At 46.9% G+C, this 16736-nt stretch overlaps 1 protein-coding gene across 1 annotated transcript in view; it reads left to right on the forward strand.

The window, feature by feature from the left end:
* Nucleotides 1-280: 280 nt before the first annotated feature.
* The window catches only part of WDR77 (WD repeat domain 77), a 29527-nt gene continuing 13071 nt past the window's right edge, over nt 281-16736 (forward strand). The window contains exon 1 of the mRNA XM_088475430.1: nt 281-530. Within this exon, the coding sequence (XP_088331556.1) occupies nt 446-530 (85 nt within the window). The 5' untranslated portion in view covers nt 281-445. The remainder of the gene's footprint in view (nt 531-16736) is intronic.

Consider the following 16736-nt stretch of genomic DNA (forward strand, 5'->3'; position numbering starts at 1 on the left):
TTTTGTATTCGGCCATCTTAAATCAGGGAATCATTGGCACAGAAAAGTACATAATACAGACTAGACCTCTCATATACGGGTATTTGAGACTTGCTTACAGCAGTTTAAGTGCAAGGACACCTGACCTGTTAACTATATAAAGTAAGGCTATCCAACATCCACTTCCATTGCACTACAATTCCCAGTCTGCCACCGAGAGCCACACATTGCCAGATAGTGTATAAGGTCTAATGACCGACTGCAGGTCTGACTATGTATACACCGTGCACTGATCATCTTATCAATGATGGATGTAACGTGTTTCCCCGGCCGCTTTTTCAGTGTGCGACTGCGGGTATAAGGGGGCGTGGTCAGAAGCGGATGGGAGGAGCGAGTTGCTGTCAGCGCGGTGCTTGCTGGGAAGGACGCGTTACCCGGTGTCAGCGGCGCTACACGTGCGGGAGAGATGAGTAAGGAGAGCCCCTGGCAGAGTCCGGTGCGGGCCCCGGCCTGCATGGAGATACAGCTGGAGGCGGTGCGCTACCACCGAGGTAGGGAGCTCCTTCTAGCTAGGGCAGCAGCGCTGACACACGGCAGGAGAGGGGTCTGTACACAGGCAGTGTTCCCGCTTAAAAATTATGTGGCTCCCAGGAACTGGGGGGTCTATTCACTAAGCCTTGGAGTAAGATAAAGTACCAACCAATCAGCTCCGAACTCACTGTACCGGATGTTGAAAAATTACAGGAGCTGATTGGTTAGTTCTTTATCTCTCTCAACTTTATCTCTCTCCAAGGCTTAGTGAATAGACCCCTGTTTCTGGGTCCAATGCGCAATGTTTGGGGGGAGAGGGTTGGTTTTGTATCGCAGTGATACTAACTTATATGCTGTTTTGTACTTAAAATGACCCCTCCGGCGAGGTCCAGACATGTTCTCTTCCTTGATGGCACCATCCATCCTGTTGTGGGCAGCCCATGACGCTTTAACCCGATTGGTACCCGGTGGTGCCTGGAGGCTTCCCTGAAGCTGGAAAGGCTGCTTCCTGGTCCCCATTGCTGTATCGTTATTTCCCTTTCATCCATTAGGGGACACTGGAGGTGCTTACGCTGGGGTATAGAGGCGTCGATAGCTGGAGCTGGCACTAAAATTTAGAAGTGTGAAGCTCCTCCCCCCTCTATGCCCCACCAGCCCTTAGTTTAGAAAATGTGCCATCGGAGTTGGTCACAATCTGCTGTGCTCCAGCATCTCATCTAAACTATTTATTTTATTTAACATTATTTTTTGTTTTATTATTTAAAACATCTTTTACATTATTTTTCAAGTACCCTTCGCCACCTCTCTAAGGTGGGGTCCGGGTTACTGGCACCCTGTTAACCTCCTGGGTTACAGGAAGGAGTGTGCAGTGCTTCACCAAAAGCATCTGACAGCTCCTTAATGCCGCACACACACACAGCACAGACTGCCTCCAGGAAGCAGGGAGGAGAAGTGCTGTTCAGAAGAGCCATCCAGGGGAGCGCAGTGAGTACAAATCACTTGCACTTTCCTCGACTCCTGCCCCGCCGCCAGCGCTGAATTCAGAGAGCGCTATAAGCGCTGCTCAATGATTTATGCATCTCCCCTCTCCCCGCTGATGAGCACGACTAGCGGCTCCTCAGCGGGGCTAGCGCAGGGGAAGGTGATGACTGCAGCGTGGTGGCCATTTTACAGTCCCTCGGACTTGAGAAAGGGGGCGGGGCCTAATAGCGCAGGCTCCCTGTCTAGTTAACGCGGCAGTGGCTGTTAGAGCAGCATGGAGCCGTGTTTAACCTGTTACTTGCCTGCATCTCTCCACTACAGGTACTGTGCAGGCACATGCAGGAGGCTGATTCTCCTGTCTACATCCCTGGCAAAGAGGCTGTGAGTAACACTGGGGTGTCAGTGCAGGGAATCTAATCTGTGGGAGGGGGTACCTCTCATTCTGTGTCCCAACCAGCCTTCTGTTTTATTTCTAATCACTACTGTCTATTGTGTCTGGGTGACTTGTTTATCCATGTCAAACAAAACAAAAGCGGCTCAAAAGATGTTTGTCTGTTCTAAATGTAACCACAAACTATCTAAGCCGCATGCCACTGGGTCCACATTATGTGATGCTTGTATAACAATTGATCCACCGATGGCTATTCCTGACTCAGTTGGTCCTCCATGGGCCAGGAAAACAGCACTCCCAGTACCGGGAGCTACAGTTCTAAAAGATCCGTCGCATCGTAAGTTGGAGACAACGCTAAGATCTATTTATACAGCAGCGGGTGCTCAACTCAGGCCCACACTTGTTACCGCTTGGGTTAACAAAGCGGTGGTTTCCTGGGCCGAACAATTGATTACAGGATTGGACTCGGGTAATTCCATAGCAGAGTTACGTCTACTAGCAGAACACATCCGTGAATCTGCAGTTTACGTGGGAGAAGCTTCAAAGGATATAAGTCAGATTAGTGCTCGCATATCTGCTTCAGCGATTTCAGCCCGCAGAGCCCTCTGGCTACGCGCTTGGCAAGCTGACGCAGAATCCAAGTGTGCGGTGGAAATACCATTCACTGGCGACATGCTGTTCGGGCCGGAATTAGACAAATGGATATCCCAAGCCACAGGGAGTAAGTCTTCCTTCCTCCCGTCAGCTGCATCGGCTCCCAGAAGATTTTACACTGGACCTTCGTTTAATTCCTTTCGGGCGCCACATTCCTGTCGTGGTAGGACCAGAGGTGCGCCCACGCAACCAAGAGTGGCAGAGGTAGAGGTCGTCCACACACGGTTGCTCGTAGACCAGAGCCTAAACCAGCGGTCTTCCGTCCCACCTGGGACCATCTGCAGTGGGAGGCCGCCTGCAAAGATTTCAGCAAGTTTCGGAGAAGTTGGTTCTCGGACCTTCGGTCCTTATTATCAGACGATCCGTGGCCCCTTCCTCTGCGCCCGGATCTTCTACAGCAGGGCCCTTTCATACACCCCAACTTAGCGCAGCTACGTTTAACGGGGTGGCTCTTGAAACCGATATCCTAAGACGTAGAGGTATCCCAGACGTGGTTATTCCCACCATGCTACGTGCCAGGAAGCCACTTTCGGCTGCGCATTTTCATCGCATCTGGTGTGCTTATATCTCATGGTGTTCCAGTCGGGATCTTCCGTCTAGGACCTTTCGCTTATCCCGATTTTCTGCTTTTCCTTCAGACGGGTCTGGATTGTGGCCTTCGTCTAGGAACCTTAAAGGTGCAGGTTTCTGCCCTTTCCATTTTCTTTCAAAGGAAATTGGCCCTCATTCCTGAGGTGCAGACGTTTCTTCAAGGGGTCTTGCGCGTGCAACCTCCTTTTGTACATCCAATTGATCCCTGAGACCCTAATCTAGTTCTTCTGTTCCTTCAGTCACCCATGTTTGAACCTTTGGAGGAGGTTGATCTTAAGTACCTATCTTGGAAGACGGTCATCCTCCTGGCTCTCGCTTCGGCTCGTAAGGTTTCGGAATTGGGGGGCTCTTTCCTATAAACCTCCTTACCTAGTGTTTCATGCGTATAGGGCGGAACTCCGGACGATAGCCGCCTTCCTTCCTAAGGTCGTGTCGGCTTTCCATATCAATCAGCCTATTGTGGTACCATCGTTGGTGGAGGACTCTGGTTCTTCTACCTTGGATGTGGTTAGGGCTCTCAGCATCTATGTTGACAGGACTGCTTCCCTTCGTAAGTCTGAGTCGCTTTTTGGCCTCTATGATGCGGTTCGGAGGGGTTGGCCAGCGTCTAAGCAGACTTTAGCACGTTGGATCTGGCTGACTATTCATCAAGCTTATGTTAGTGCTAACCGTCAGCCTCCTTTTGTCAATTTCTGCTCATTCCACACATTCTGTGGGTGCGTCATGGGCGGCCGGTAAAGGAGCATCTACGTCACAATTGTGCTGTGCGGCAACTTGGTCTTCAGTTCACACGTTTGTCAAGTTTTACAAATTTGATACGCTTGCCTCTTCGGCGTCCCGTTTTGGCCGCCTTGTTCTGCAGGCACCACAGAGCACTCCCGCCCGTGGGGATAACTTTGGGATGTCCCCAGCGTAAGCACCTCCAGTGTCCCCTAGTGGATGAATGAGAAAATGGGATTTTGGTACCTACCGGTAAATCCTTTTCTCTGATTCCACAGGGGACACTGGTCGCCCACCTCTGCGCTCTATGCCTGCCTGTTCGGTTTGTTCCGGATGTTGTATGATTCAGTTATTGTGTTGTTCTTCTCTCTTTTTCACTCCGCTTGTTCTCCACCTCCTCTCGGTCTTCATTTTCTAAAGTGAGGGCTGGTGGGGCATAGAGGGGGAGGAGCTTCACACTTCTAAATTTTAAAGTGCCAGCTCCGGCTATCCACGCCTCTATACCCCAGCGTAAGCTCCTCCAGTGTCCCCTGTGGAATCAGAGAAAAGGATTTACCGGTAGGTACCAAAATCCCATTTTCCTTCTAAAGATAATATAAGCAATGAGCTCCATACACATGGAGCGACTTAACGATCAGACGATTGTTGTCTGATCGTTCTGCATGTGCTGGATCGAACATCTAACTACTATATCAGCCATGTTGGCCTGCATGCACGGGTGATGGTTGATATCTATATTGACCATTCGTGCCCACGCATCGTCTATTGTTTGGTCGTTTGAGGGGGCCAGAAACAGGACGATATGAACGATAATGATATTGTTATCATTCATATCATCCTGTTTTAATTGTACCGTGTGTATGCAGCATTACAGTGATAAATGGTGGTAATATTAGCTTACCTCTGTTTGTTAAATATTGAAAGGAGGAAATAACCCCTTTAGTGAGTGCTAAAGGGCTTGTCACGTTGTTAAATGGTGCCCATAATTACCTATTGACTTGATAAGTAGCGATAAGAAATTCTAATAGTGTTTAATACCCGTTTGGGAAAATTAAATTGTTTTTAACACGGCTTTAATTAATGGGCGACCAACAGAGCAATTTTTTTTTTTTTAGCTGCTTTACGTGGCTAAACCCAGTATTTGTAGGCGTAACAAGTGCAGTAATTAATGGGCGCCCAAAACAATGAAATTGCTCTGTTGGGCGCCAATTTAATTATTGCTGCCCAAAAAACAATTTAATGTGCCCCATTCCCCAAGTCACATCTGTAGAACTTGGCACCCAACCATTGCACACAAGTGTTACAATGGGAATAAAATTGGTGCGGATGCTGACACATTGTGGACTGCATTAACACTTTTACATAGCAATTTATTAATATTAACTGTATCTTCAATAATCTATCATGCCAGCCCTCTGCCTTACCAGTCCCAAAACAATTGGGCCACCAGTGTCACGTGACACACTATGTTGCTATAATATAAATCAATTGTTCCCAAACTGGATGCCATGGCACCCTGGGATACCTCAGGGCACTTGCGGGGTTGCCTTGGGTTGGTGGTCTGGGACCAAATCAATTTATTTGTGATCAGTGCGATAGGCAAAACCAGTGCTAGTGGCTGCCAGTCAAAAAATGTGTACAAACAGAAGCACAACCCTGTCCATCACCCCATAACTGAACCTTAGGATGACAGATAAGTACAATTTACTTAATTTCATAATTTCTGAATTTCTCAATAAGAAATTTTTGGCCTGGGTTGCAGTGAAAAAAATGCTGATACTCTAGGACACAGGTTCTCAAACTCTGTCCTCAGGACCCCAAACAGTGCATGTTTTGCAGGTCTCACATAATTACTAGTGAAACAGTTAGCTGCACCTGTGGATCTTTTAAAACGTGTCAGTGACTAATGAATACACCTGTGCACCTGCTGGGTGATCTGCAAAAAGTGAACTGTGTGGGGTCCTGAGGACCGAGTTTGAGAACCACTGCTATAGGACACAGTGAAGGTACAGTCAGACAACATGACCATGGTCACCTATATCAACCATTAAGGAAGTACCAAAGTCAAGGTGCCATGCGGGCACTTCCTTTGTTGGGTGGAGTGCTTCCTACCAGCCTTTTTGGGGGTATACATTCCGGGAGTCCAGAATTTGGAGACAGACTTCCTCAGCTGGCAGGACGTTCATTCGGGGGAGTCGTCCCTTCACCCCCAAAGTATTCTAGCTGCTGGTTTGCCGCTATGGTCATCAAGACATCAACTTGATGGCCTCATAAAGCAACCATAAGCTACCTCGATACAGCGTACTGTACATCTTTCTCCTCTCTCTGCTCCCGTCGGTCCTCCGCAAGTTGAAGCTAGATAGCGACACCACCATTGTGGTTGGGGCAGATCTGCCCCAGTCTGTCCATTTCTCAGGCCGGATCTCTCTCAAGGCACGTGCCTTTACCCCGACCTAGCCCGTCTTACTTTAACGGTGTGGCTATTGAGACCTTGATCCTGAGGGCTAAAGGATTCTTGGATTCTGTTATCTGGACCATGCTCTGTGGTCCGGGATGTCCGTACATATGTTTTTTTGGATTCGGGACATTAGCAAGTCAGATTAATGGTCAGCTTCTAAACAGACCTTGGCCCTTTGGTTGCGACTTACTATTCATCAGCCCTATATTTTAGCAAATTGACCAGTTCCGACCTTGGTGCGGGCTCATTCCATCGGATCTGTGGGGACTTTTTTTGAGCAGCTTTGTAAGGTGGTCACGTGGTCCTCTGCCCAGACTTTCATCAAATTCTACAGCTTTGATACTTTCGCCTCAGCCAGTGCGGGTTTTGGGCGTCTGGTCCGAAGCACAGCACAGGAGTTCCCTCCTATAGAGCCGTATTCAATTTGAGCGGACCCGAGATACTTTTCCGCCTCCCGGACTTTTCGCCTGTTTTGCAGGCGGAAAAGTATCGCGCACGCATCCCCGTATTCAATTTGAAAGTACGTGAAACTGGACCTGGCGAAACTTAAACAAGCGGAAAGTCCTGTCAGATTTGGGGAATATCAGCCTGACACCCCCCAAAAGATGCTCTGTCATGGAGGTTAGCAATGGTTACCCCCGATTTGGCTTGCTGAAGGTATTTGGTGTTTTTAAACTGGCTCAATAGCTGCTAAATAGCGTTTTTGTATAAGTGGTGCATAATAGTATTCAGGAGGTTTTTTTGCAAATTTGGGGTACTTGAAAATGGGGGAAAGCATATTTAAAAGTTGCTAAAGTTCAGTTTTAAAAAAGTGAAAAATTCACCTGTAATGAAAAAATACACATGAGGCAAATTTGGGGACCCCCCCCCCCCAGAGTCTAGTTCGATAGTTTTAACTTTGTCCCCCAACTTTTTTTTTTTTTTGCCCTCAAAATGAAAGACTTTCAAATTGAATACAGCGATACTTTTCCGCCCGGTGAAATGATGTCATCGACTAAACTTTTTCTCCGATTCTGGCTTTTTTTTGCTCCAAATTGAATACGGGCCTTAGACTGCTTTGGGACATCCCATGGTTTCCAGTGTCCTCCCATTGACAAAAGAAAATAAATGTTTTTCGCTCTTGCCTGTAAAATCCTAATTTCTGAGTCCATGGGGGATACTTGATGCTCCTGACTGGCTGTGGATTTTATGGTTCCAGCACTTTGTTCTGCAGCAGTTGGTGTGCCTGGTTGTGTATGTACGCTCCGGTCTTCTCTCCTTCGTTTCCTGGTCTTTTAAGTAGAACTTTCTTCCCTGGGCTGGGGGTGGGGAGTAGGGGAGGAGGAGCTTGTGCTGCTGTCTGAAAAGCAGTTAATGCTTTATTTCCCAGGATTCCTGAAGTTCCACTATACCCATGGTTTCAGTTTCCCCTATGGACTCTCAAAAAAGGATTTTACAGGTAAGATTTTAAGGTAACACAAATCCCATCTTCAGTATCAGTCCCTGCCGCAGTGGAACTTACAGGGATTGCGATAAGACCTTTTATTTAAATAATTCCAGGACTATGCAATTTCTTCTTCAGGGTCCATAGGGATCCACATGGATACCGTGGGGTAATGTGGTTGTAGAGATCCAGGCACCAAACGGTTAAAGCTTTCAGTTCCCAGGATGCCTTGTGTTGTCGACCATCTATACCACGCCCCCAGCCACAGGCCTTTAGTTGTTCGTTTGGTGCGGCAGGATTCAGAGGCACCTTGCTCAAGCAGTCCTAAGCTTTTATTTTATGTTTTTTATTTTGTGTTTTTGGGTTGGCAGTAATGAGTGTCTGAATTAAGACGCATGTACTGCGACTCCTGTCTTCCTCTGCCGGGTCACAACACCAGTAACAGGGCTGGTTATTTCGACTGGTCACTGCTGATCTTGCTAGCAGCGAGGCTGGGACCCGGACTGCAACCGGACACACTGAGATGTCAGGTAAGGCGATGCCTCGCTTACTGGGAATCGCGCGTGGCCATCATTGCTTCCGGCGCTATAGACGCACCTGAAGCCGCTGCAGTCAGGGCCCGGAGCGTCCGCATTCTCTCTAGACCGCCGGGGCCTTCTCGTCTGACGCCGGAGATCGACAGCAGACTCTTCTGCTTTCACAAGCCCATCGTACCTGGCCGGTAGATGCAGCTTAGGGGAGGTAGGTGCTACCCAGACGCAGATCCATCAAAGGTTTTTGCGCGTCTGGGTCACTCCGCCTACCCTTCTCGTGTGTATGGGACGCTCACAGTCCACTATCGGTGCCCTGCTGTAGCTGTCTCAAGAGGGTTTGGGTCAGTCTTCCTGTATACCTCTTAGATGAGGTATGTAGTGCTCTGTATCTTACCGTTCCTCATGTTTGGATAGTTGATTCAGAGTCTACTGCAACTATATTACATATGCATTGTATGTGACTGTTTGCTAGCTGCTGTATTGATTCTGTCTTTTATTTCTGACTGTCAATTATAACTATCACTGTTGTCTCTCTCCATCCCCCTGGGGTAGGGGTGTTTTCTGGGTACATCACATTTTACTAGTATTTGTGAAGGCTGCCACATAGTATTGCATTTGTTGCCTTTAATTTTGAATATGTCAAAAGGGAAACAGGAGGTGGAGGCCACTGTGCTAGTTTCATGTAAATCCTGTCTGGCCAGTTTGTCCCCTCCAGGATATTATAAAGGATGGGTTGTACTTTGTCTGTTAAAGAGAGCCACCTCACCAGTCCAGTTTACCTGCCTCTGAACAAGAACCATCTTGGGTGTCGTCCTTGTCTCAAGTAATGAAGCAGTTTGTGGAACGTATGGCTACTCTCATGCTGCCTCCTTGTATGGGGTTTCCACGGCATGCCATGTTTGCGCCTCCTATACATCCTTCCTGAAGGGATGTTTATGGCCATTCTAGTCAGAGTATGGCACAGTCGACTGTTAAAAGGAGACCGGTAGTTACTAAGGCGCCTAAACGCAAGTTATCTTTTTATCTGTTCAGCATATGGATTCAGACGGATCATCAGATGATGCGCAGGGTTTTTCTCCAGGGTCTAGCTCGGGAGAGTGGATGTTCCTTCTTTGCTGAGGATGGTTAAATCAATCCTAGATATTCAGGATGATGAACCAGCCCCTAGTAAGAAGGCTCCAGTGTTAAAACACCGGAAGGTGGCCAAAACGTTGTTTCCTAAATCTGAGCAGCTCTCTGAGCTTATGGAAGAGGCATGGGGTAACCCGGATAAACTGTTTTATGTAAATAAAAGATTAACATTGTTGTATCATTTCACAGCTTTTCAATGTACAAAGTGGGAGGTATCTCCTACTGTGAATGCTCACGTGATGCACTTAATCAGAAATGCTACATTGCCTATTCCGTCAGCATCTTCTCAAGGATTCTACAGGTAGAAAAATGTAAACATGTCTTAAGGCAATCTTTTCATCATTGGGAGCTGTTACTCGTCCAGCTATGGCTGGAGCCTGGGTTGCCAAAGCTGTTGAAGAATGGATGGGAGCATTGGAAGACCCTCTACCAGATGTTACCAGAGAGCAGATGATGTATATCTCCCACATACGGGAAGCAGCCTCCTATTTGGGAGGATCTGCTGTCGATGCTGGAATTTTAGCTTCTAAAGCATCAGCAGCCTCAGTAGTGGAGCGCAGGGTCCTTTGGTTAAGATCCTAGAAAGCTGATAAAGGATCAAAGAATGCTCTGGAATCCTTGCCTTTCTATGGAAATTTTAGTTTTGGAGCACAGTTAAGATAATAGCTACTCTTGCTGCTTCAAAGTCCGCAGGTCTGCCATCTACGGTTCCAAAAAAAAAAATTTAGGCAGTTTTCTTTTCGGTCTTTTCGGTCCTTTCGTCCTCAGGGACGAGCAAAGGAACAGTCTTCCTCCAAGCCGTCTAGTTTTCGCAGGACATCCAAGCAACAAACTTAAGAGGTCTGGGCCGGCCAGACGTCCAGCTTCTAAGCCGGACAACAAACCCTCGGCCTGATGGGGTGAGCCTCCTCATGGGTGATCCCAGGATTACTGGCATAAAACAGATGTCTGGGTCAGAGAAGTGGTCTCTCGGGTGTGTTCCCTCACTTTCCGGAGGCATCCTCCCCAGAAGTTTTTTTGCACAGATCCTCCATCAGGTGCGGTCAAGGCCTTGGCCCTTCAGGTGGCCATTCACTCCCTGTTGCAGGCAGCAGTAATAATCCTGGTTCCTGTGTTGCAACAAGGAAGGGGTTATTATCCCAATCTATTTTTGGTTCAGAAACTGAATGGGTCTCATCGCCCTATTCTAAATCTAAAAACCCTCAGCAGGTTCATCCATGTACCCAAGTCCCGTATGGAAACTCTCTGGTCAATTATTTTGGCAATGGAGCCTGGGGATTTTATGGTTTCCCGGGACATTCAGGATGTGTATCTGCATGTTCCTATTATGCCATTCCACCAACAATTTCCTACAGTTTGCTGTCCTACAACAACATTACCAATTTCAGGCACTGCCCTTTGGCCTATCAACAGCCCCCCGGGTATTTACCAAGATAATGGCGTTCATGACTGCCTATCTCAGGCATCAGGGAATCGGAATACTCTCATATCTGGACGACCTTCTGATATGGGCACAAACTCCAGTTGTTTTACAACACCATCTTCAACTGACCATAGCCTACCTACAGAAGCACGGCTGGTTCATCAGTTGGAAGAAATCCTTTCTCCAATACAGCAGATGGTACATCTGAGAGCACTTCTGGATTCTCAGGTACAAAGAGTGTTTCTACCAGAGGACAAGATTGTGGCCCCATCATAGTGAGTACGCAAGCAAAGGGTATCCATTCTATCGGCGATGCAGGTCCTGGGACATACCTCATTTTTGACATGGTGGGGTATGCTCAGTTTCATTCCAGGCCTCTGCAAGGATTGATTCTCATTGTGGAACAGACAGTATCAACTAATGAGGTCGCAGAGGATCCTTCTCACTCCAGAGTTTCGTCTCACTCCTCTGGTGGCTGAAAAACGATCATCTGGACAAAGGGTGCCCATTCTGGATTCCAAAGTGACAGGTCATCACACCTTTCAGGGAAGATGGTCAAATCAGGAAAGTCATCTGAAAATAAACATTCTGGAGCTGCGAACAGTATGCAAAGCGCTTATCATTGCACAGCTCCTGCTCCACGGCAGGCCGGTACAGAACCAGTCCGACAATGCGACTACAGTGGCCTATCTCAATCATCAGGGAAGTATGCGAAGTCATGCAGCCATGAAGGAAGTGACAAAGGTTCTGATTTGGGCAGAACGTCATCTTCTGGCAATATTCATACCGTCAATCCTCAATTGAGAAGCAGACTTCCTAAGTCGTTAGGACATGCATGCCAGAGAGTGGTCTGTCCTCCCAGGAGTGTTTCAGCTCTTGGTGAACAAATGGGGTCTACCAGACATAGATCTCATGGCATCACGTCACAACCACAAGGTCCCCAGGTACGGGTCCAGGTCCAGAGACCCATCAGCAGCATTTGTGGATGCACTGGCAGTAAGATGGGACTTCATGCTGGTGTATCTTTTTCCTCCAATTTCCCTCCTCCCAAGAGTCCTCAGGAAATTCAAGCAGGAAGGCGGAACTTAAAACTAGTCGCTCCAGCTTGGCCCAGACGACATTGGTTCTCTGACATACAGAATCTATCCAGGCAGTCCGTATCCTCTTCCTCTATGGCAGGATCTGTTAACGCAGGGACCCTGCCGGCATCCGGACTTACCCTGTCTGGGTTTGACGATGTGGCTCTTGCATTTCTATCTTAAGAGCCAAAGGTTTCTCCAGCTCTGTGATTCAAACGATGCTTAGGGCACGAAAGCTTGCCTCTGCCCGCATCTATTACAGGGTTTGGCATTCTTTTGGTCAATGTTGTTCCCACAGGAAGTATGATCTTAAGGTGTTTAGGGTTTCCCGGGTGCTGGCTTTTCTCCAGGCTGGTTTAGCCCTTGGTCTTGTCCTGGCCACTTTGACAATGCAGAAACCTGCACACTCAGACTGGTTCCAGAAAAAGATTGCTTCATTGCCAGATGTTTAGAAATTTTTTTCAGGGAGCTCTGCGAGTTCAGCCTCCTTTTGTCCCACCAGTAGCACAGTGGGATCTGTCTTTGGTTCTTAAGGGGCTACAAGCTCCCCCATTTGAACCTCTGGACTCGGTAGACTTGAAGTGGTTGACAGCGCTATCTCTTCTGCATGTAGAGTCTGATTTGGTAGCGCTCTTGTTGCTCCACATTTTTTAGATTTTTCACCAGGATAGAGCTGTTCTTCGTACAAGGAAGGTTTACCTTCCTAAGGTAGTGTCACATTTTCATGTAAATGAAGAAATTATAATTCCAGCGTTTCAGGCTCCAGACCTCTCTGTAGGTGAAGCTTCCCTGAATGTAGTTCGTGCTCTCCGTATCTATGTGGAGTGTACAAACTCTTAGAAAATCAGATGCTCCTTTTGTACCATATGGTTTTCACAAACGAGGATGGCCAGCTAACAAGCAGACCCTGGCTTGATGGTTATGTATAACTATATCTCTCAGGTGTACACACAGGCTGATCTCGCTGTCCCAAACATGGTGACAGCACTTTCTACTCTGTCTGTAAGGCCATCATGGGCATTTAGTCGCGGTGCCACTGCTGAACAATTGTGCAAGGCAGCCACATGGTCTTCTGTCCGCACTTTTCTTAGGTTCTACAACTTTGATACTTTTGCCTCTGTGGATGCTTCCTTTGGGCAACGCGTTCTCCTCCTTTCTGCTCAGGAGTGTCCCCCACCCTTAGGGGAACTGCTTTAGGACATCCCCATGGTATCCCTGTGGAATCCTATGGACCCTGAAGACTAAAATAAGAGTTATGGTAGATATACCATTGATAACTTTATTCAAGGTCTATAGGGTACACAGGGCACCCACCCTGACGCACATTTGTTTTTTTTTTTCCCTCTTCCGGTCATGGATTACCTCATCTGGTGTACCATTGTTCTTCCTTCTACTCTTTCCTTCTCCTGCCTTGAGGCTTGTTTACAGAAGTGAAGGCCTGTAGCTGGGGGCGGGGTATATATGGAGGAGGACCCAAGGCATCCTGGGAGCTGAAAGCTTTAACTGTTTGGTTCCTGGATCTCTCCAACCATATTAACCCATGGTATCTCTGTGGATTCTTATTGTCTTTATAGTCCTTGCTTTATGCACTGGAGCACAGTCATGTTGGTATAGAAAAGGGCTTTCCCCCAAACTTTTGCCACAAAGTTGGAAGCATAGCATTGTCCAAAATGTCTCGGTATGCTGAAGCATTGATTGCCCTTCACTGGAGATAAGGGGTCTAGCCCAAACCCTGAAAAACAGCCCCATACCATTATCCCTCCTCCACCAAACTTCACAGTTGGCACAATGCAGTCAGGCAGGTAACGTTCTTTTGGCATCTGCCATCCCCAGACTCAACCATCTCACTGCCAAACAGAGAAGCGTGATTCGTCACTCCATAGAACACTTTTCCACTGCTCCACAATTCAGTGTCTGTGTGGTTTGCACCACTCCATCTGACACTTGGCATTTGTCTTGGTGATGTGAGGCTCTCATGCAACTGATCGGCCACAGAAACCCATTCCATTAAGCTCACGCTGCACAGTTTTTGTGATTACATTAATGCCAGTGGAAGTTTGGAACTGGTCAGCTATGGAATCAGCAGAGCGTTGGCGACTTTTATGCACCATGCGTCTTGGCAGTCGTTGACCCCATTCTGTGATTTTACATGGTCTTCTTCTTCATGGCTGAGTTGCTGCTGTTATTAAATTCTTCCACTTTCTTATAATATCTCTTAAAGTTGACCGTGAAATTTCATCCCTGCTGGATATTCCACGAACAGTCTTATTGCAAAGGTGGCATCCTATCGCTGTACCATGCTTGATGTCACCCATTTTGTATCACCAATATTTGCAAATGGAGACTGCATGTGGCATCTGGTCTGATTGAAACACCTCAATTCAATAATTAATGGGTGTGGCCAAATACTTTAGTCCATATAGAGTATAAAACAGGGCTTGACAAATCCTGGGAGCCAAGTCGCCATGGTGACCAGATTTTGCTGCTTGGCTACCAGATTTTGCAGGGAGGGCAGAAGCAGACCTTCGTCAGCCCCAGTGCAGATTAGTGTCTGTAGTATTGCAGTGGTCATTTCATGCACATGAGTGCATGTGCTGAGTCGCCTGTGGTGACTGCTGTGTCTGTCCGTCCTGGCCTGCGCTGGCTTCTCCTGTACATCCCATCCTGCGCTGACTCCTCTCTGTCCCGGGCCTGCGCTGACTCATCCTCTCCATTTCGGGCTTGCTGTGACTCCTGCTGTATGTCCCAGTATGTACTTATCTTCCTGTACGTCCTGGCTGTCTGCTCTATACTTACTCCCGCTGCATAGAGCTCTCTGGTAAGAGGGTCTATGCGTGGCCAGGGATTGCGGAGGGGCTTCAGAGGGATACTGGTGTGACCACGATGGAGGCGGCATGGCTGCGGAGGAGTGGTTTTCTGGCAGGTACCCCCCTAGTTGTGTGGCCATTGGGGGGGCTAGCTGCTCAGTAATGTGACTGCGTGGGGGGGGGAGCTGCACAGTAATGACGCTGCAGAGCGGTGGTTTGCCTGGGGTTACCCCCTCAGCAGTGTGGCTGTGGGGGTTGGTTACCTGGCGGGGTAGGTGCTCAGGAATGTGGCCTCGGGGGAGCTGTGCAGAGCAGTGAGGGGGGCCTCCATTTTACTATATCCATTCAACTGCGTACATTTTGTGGACGAAGTATAGTGTGTATAACAGTTGCATAACACACAGAGCTGTGCTCCTCACTGCTGTCATTTTTTTGGGTTGGACGGCAGTCTGGCTCCTACACTGTCATCCTGGCTTGTCAAGCCCTGGTATAAAAAGGATAAAAAATGTAACATTGTGGAAAGGGAAATCCTCAACATAAAGGTTTTTTTTTTTTGGTTTTTTTTCATACTCACCTGATGTACTTTGGTGTTTAGAAAGAACACATTACCACATTTATGAAAAACATGTTTTTTTTTAAAATCATATGGTGAATGTGTTATGGTGCATACACACGATCAGATTTTTCCTTCAGATATGAACGATAACGATTTAAAAATCGTTCAGTCGTTCATATCTGAAGGAAAATCGTTCATATCTGACATGCCTGAACGATGGACGATCAACGATGCGCGTTCCCGTTTGTCAGATAACGATATCTGACATCTGATGGGTTTGCAGTCAGACTTGGACGATTCCATTCATTTTAATGCAGTCAAAAATCGTTCAATCGTTCAAATCGTTCAAAACTTTGGTAAAATCGTTCAAATCGTTCAGATCGTTTAATCGTTCAATCGTTCATCTGACAAATCTGACAAGTCTGACAAATCTGACCGTGTGTACGCTCCATTAAACCTTTTTGAAATTGGAAAGTTAAACCTCAATATTTATTTATTTTTTTAAATGGACTTACAACATCATAATACTGATTAGTATATACATTAATTCCAAGAGGTAGATCTTAATGGGGTTAGTTATTAATGCATGAAAAGCAAAAATAGTTCACACTGGATACTTTTGCATTAGAAACTTTTTTGGTAGTTTGAGTCTGTTTCATGGGTCATTCTGTATCAAATCGCCTAACTCAAAATTAAATGGTTTAATTGAATTAAATGGATTAAGCTGGTCATACACTAGGGCAATATTATTCCAACCAGCCAACTTCTGCATGTGAGGGGGGGGGGGGGGGGTGGAGAGACTGCTAGACCAAGCTGGCACTTAAAAAACCACAAGTGTGTGTTGTTTTTTTTTTTTTTTTTTTTTTTCAATAAATAAATATTCAAGTTTAGTTTCAGCCTTGTTTTATTTCATACTTCTTTGTCTCTCTTGTCCTTAAGTAGTCCAAATCTATGCCAGGGCTCCTGTAAAGAAAAACCGTGGCATGCATTGTCCGAGATGGACAAAACCGTTCCAGCCAGGAGTGGGCCGAGCTACTTGTCCATCTTTAACATTGACCCTATGCTTCTATTGCCATACCCACAGGTCAACCTGTGGAAACCACTATATTAAGGTGGAGACACCAGAAGAATGAAAGATGTTGAGCTCAGTCTAGGACATTCTATCTTTAAACTTGGGAAAGCATCATTCATCCAAGAGTAGATGGCATATAGACAAGCCTTTGAAGAGTTTTATAGGCAATTGGAAGAAGACATTGATAGTCTTATAGATGAGGGGTCAAGAGGGTGTTTTTTTTTTTTTTGTGGGGGGGAGAAGGAGGGTATGTTTGAAGGAAGAGAGAGCAGAGGAGGTCGGAGGGAATCTGATCAAGTAGACATGTGGAAGATTCATAGAAACATAGAATTTGACGGCAGATAAGAACCATTTGGCCCATCTAGTCTGCCCCATTTTTAAACATAGTTACCTCAACCCTTATTGAT

Source organism: Taudactylus pleione, unplaced genomic scaffold (genome assembly GCF_031769625.1).
Source record: "Taudactylus pleione unplaced genomic scaffold, aTauple2 ptg000172l, whole genome shotgun sequence".
Taxonomy (NCBI): domain Eukaryota; kingdom Metazoa; phylum Chordata; class Amphibia; order Anura; family Myobatrachidae; genus Taudactylus; species Taudactylus pleione.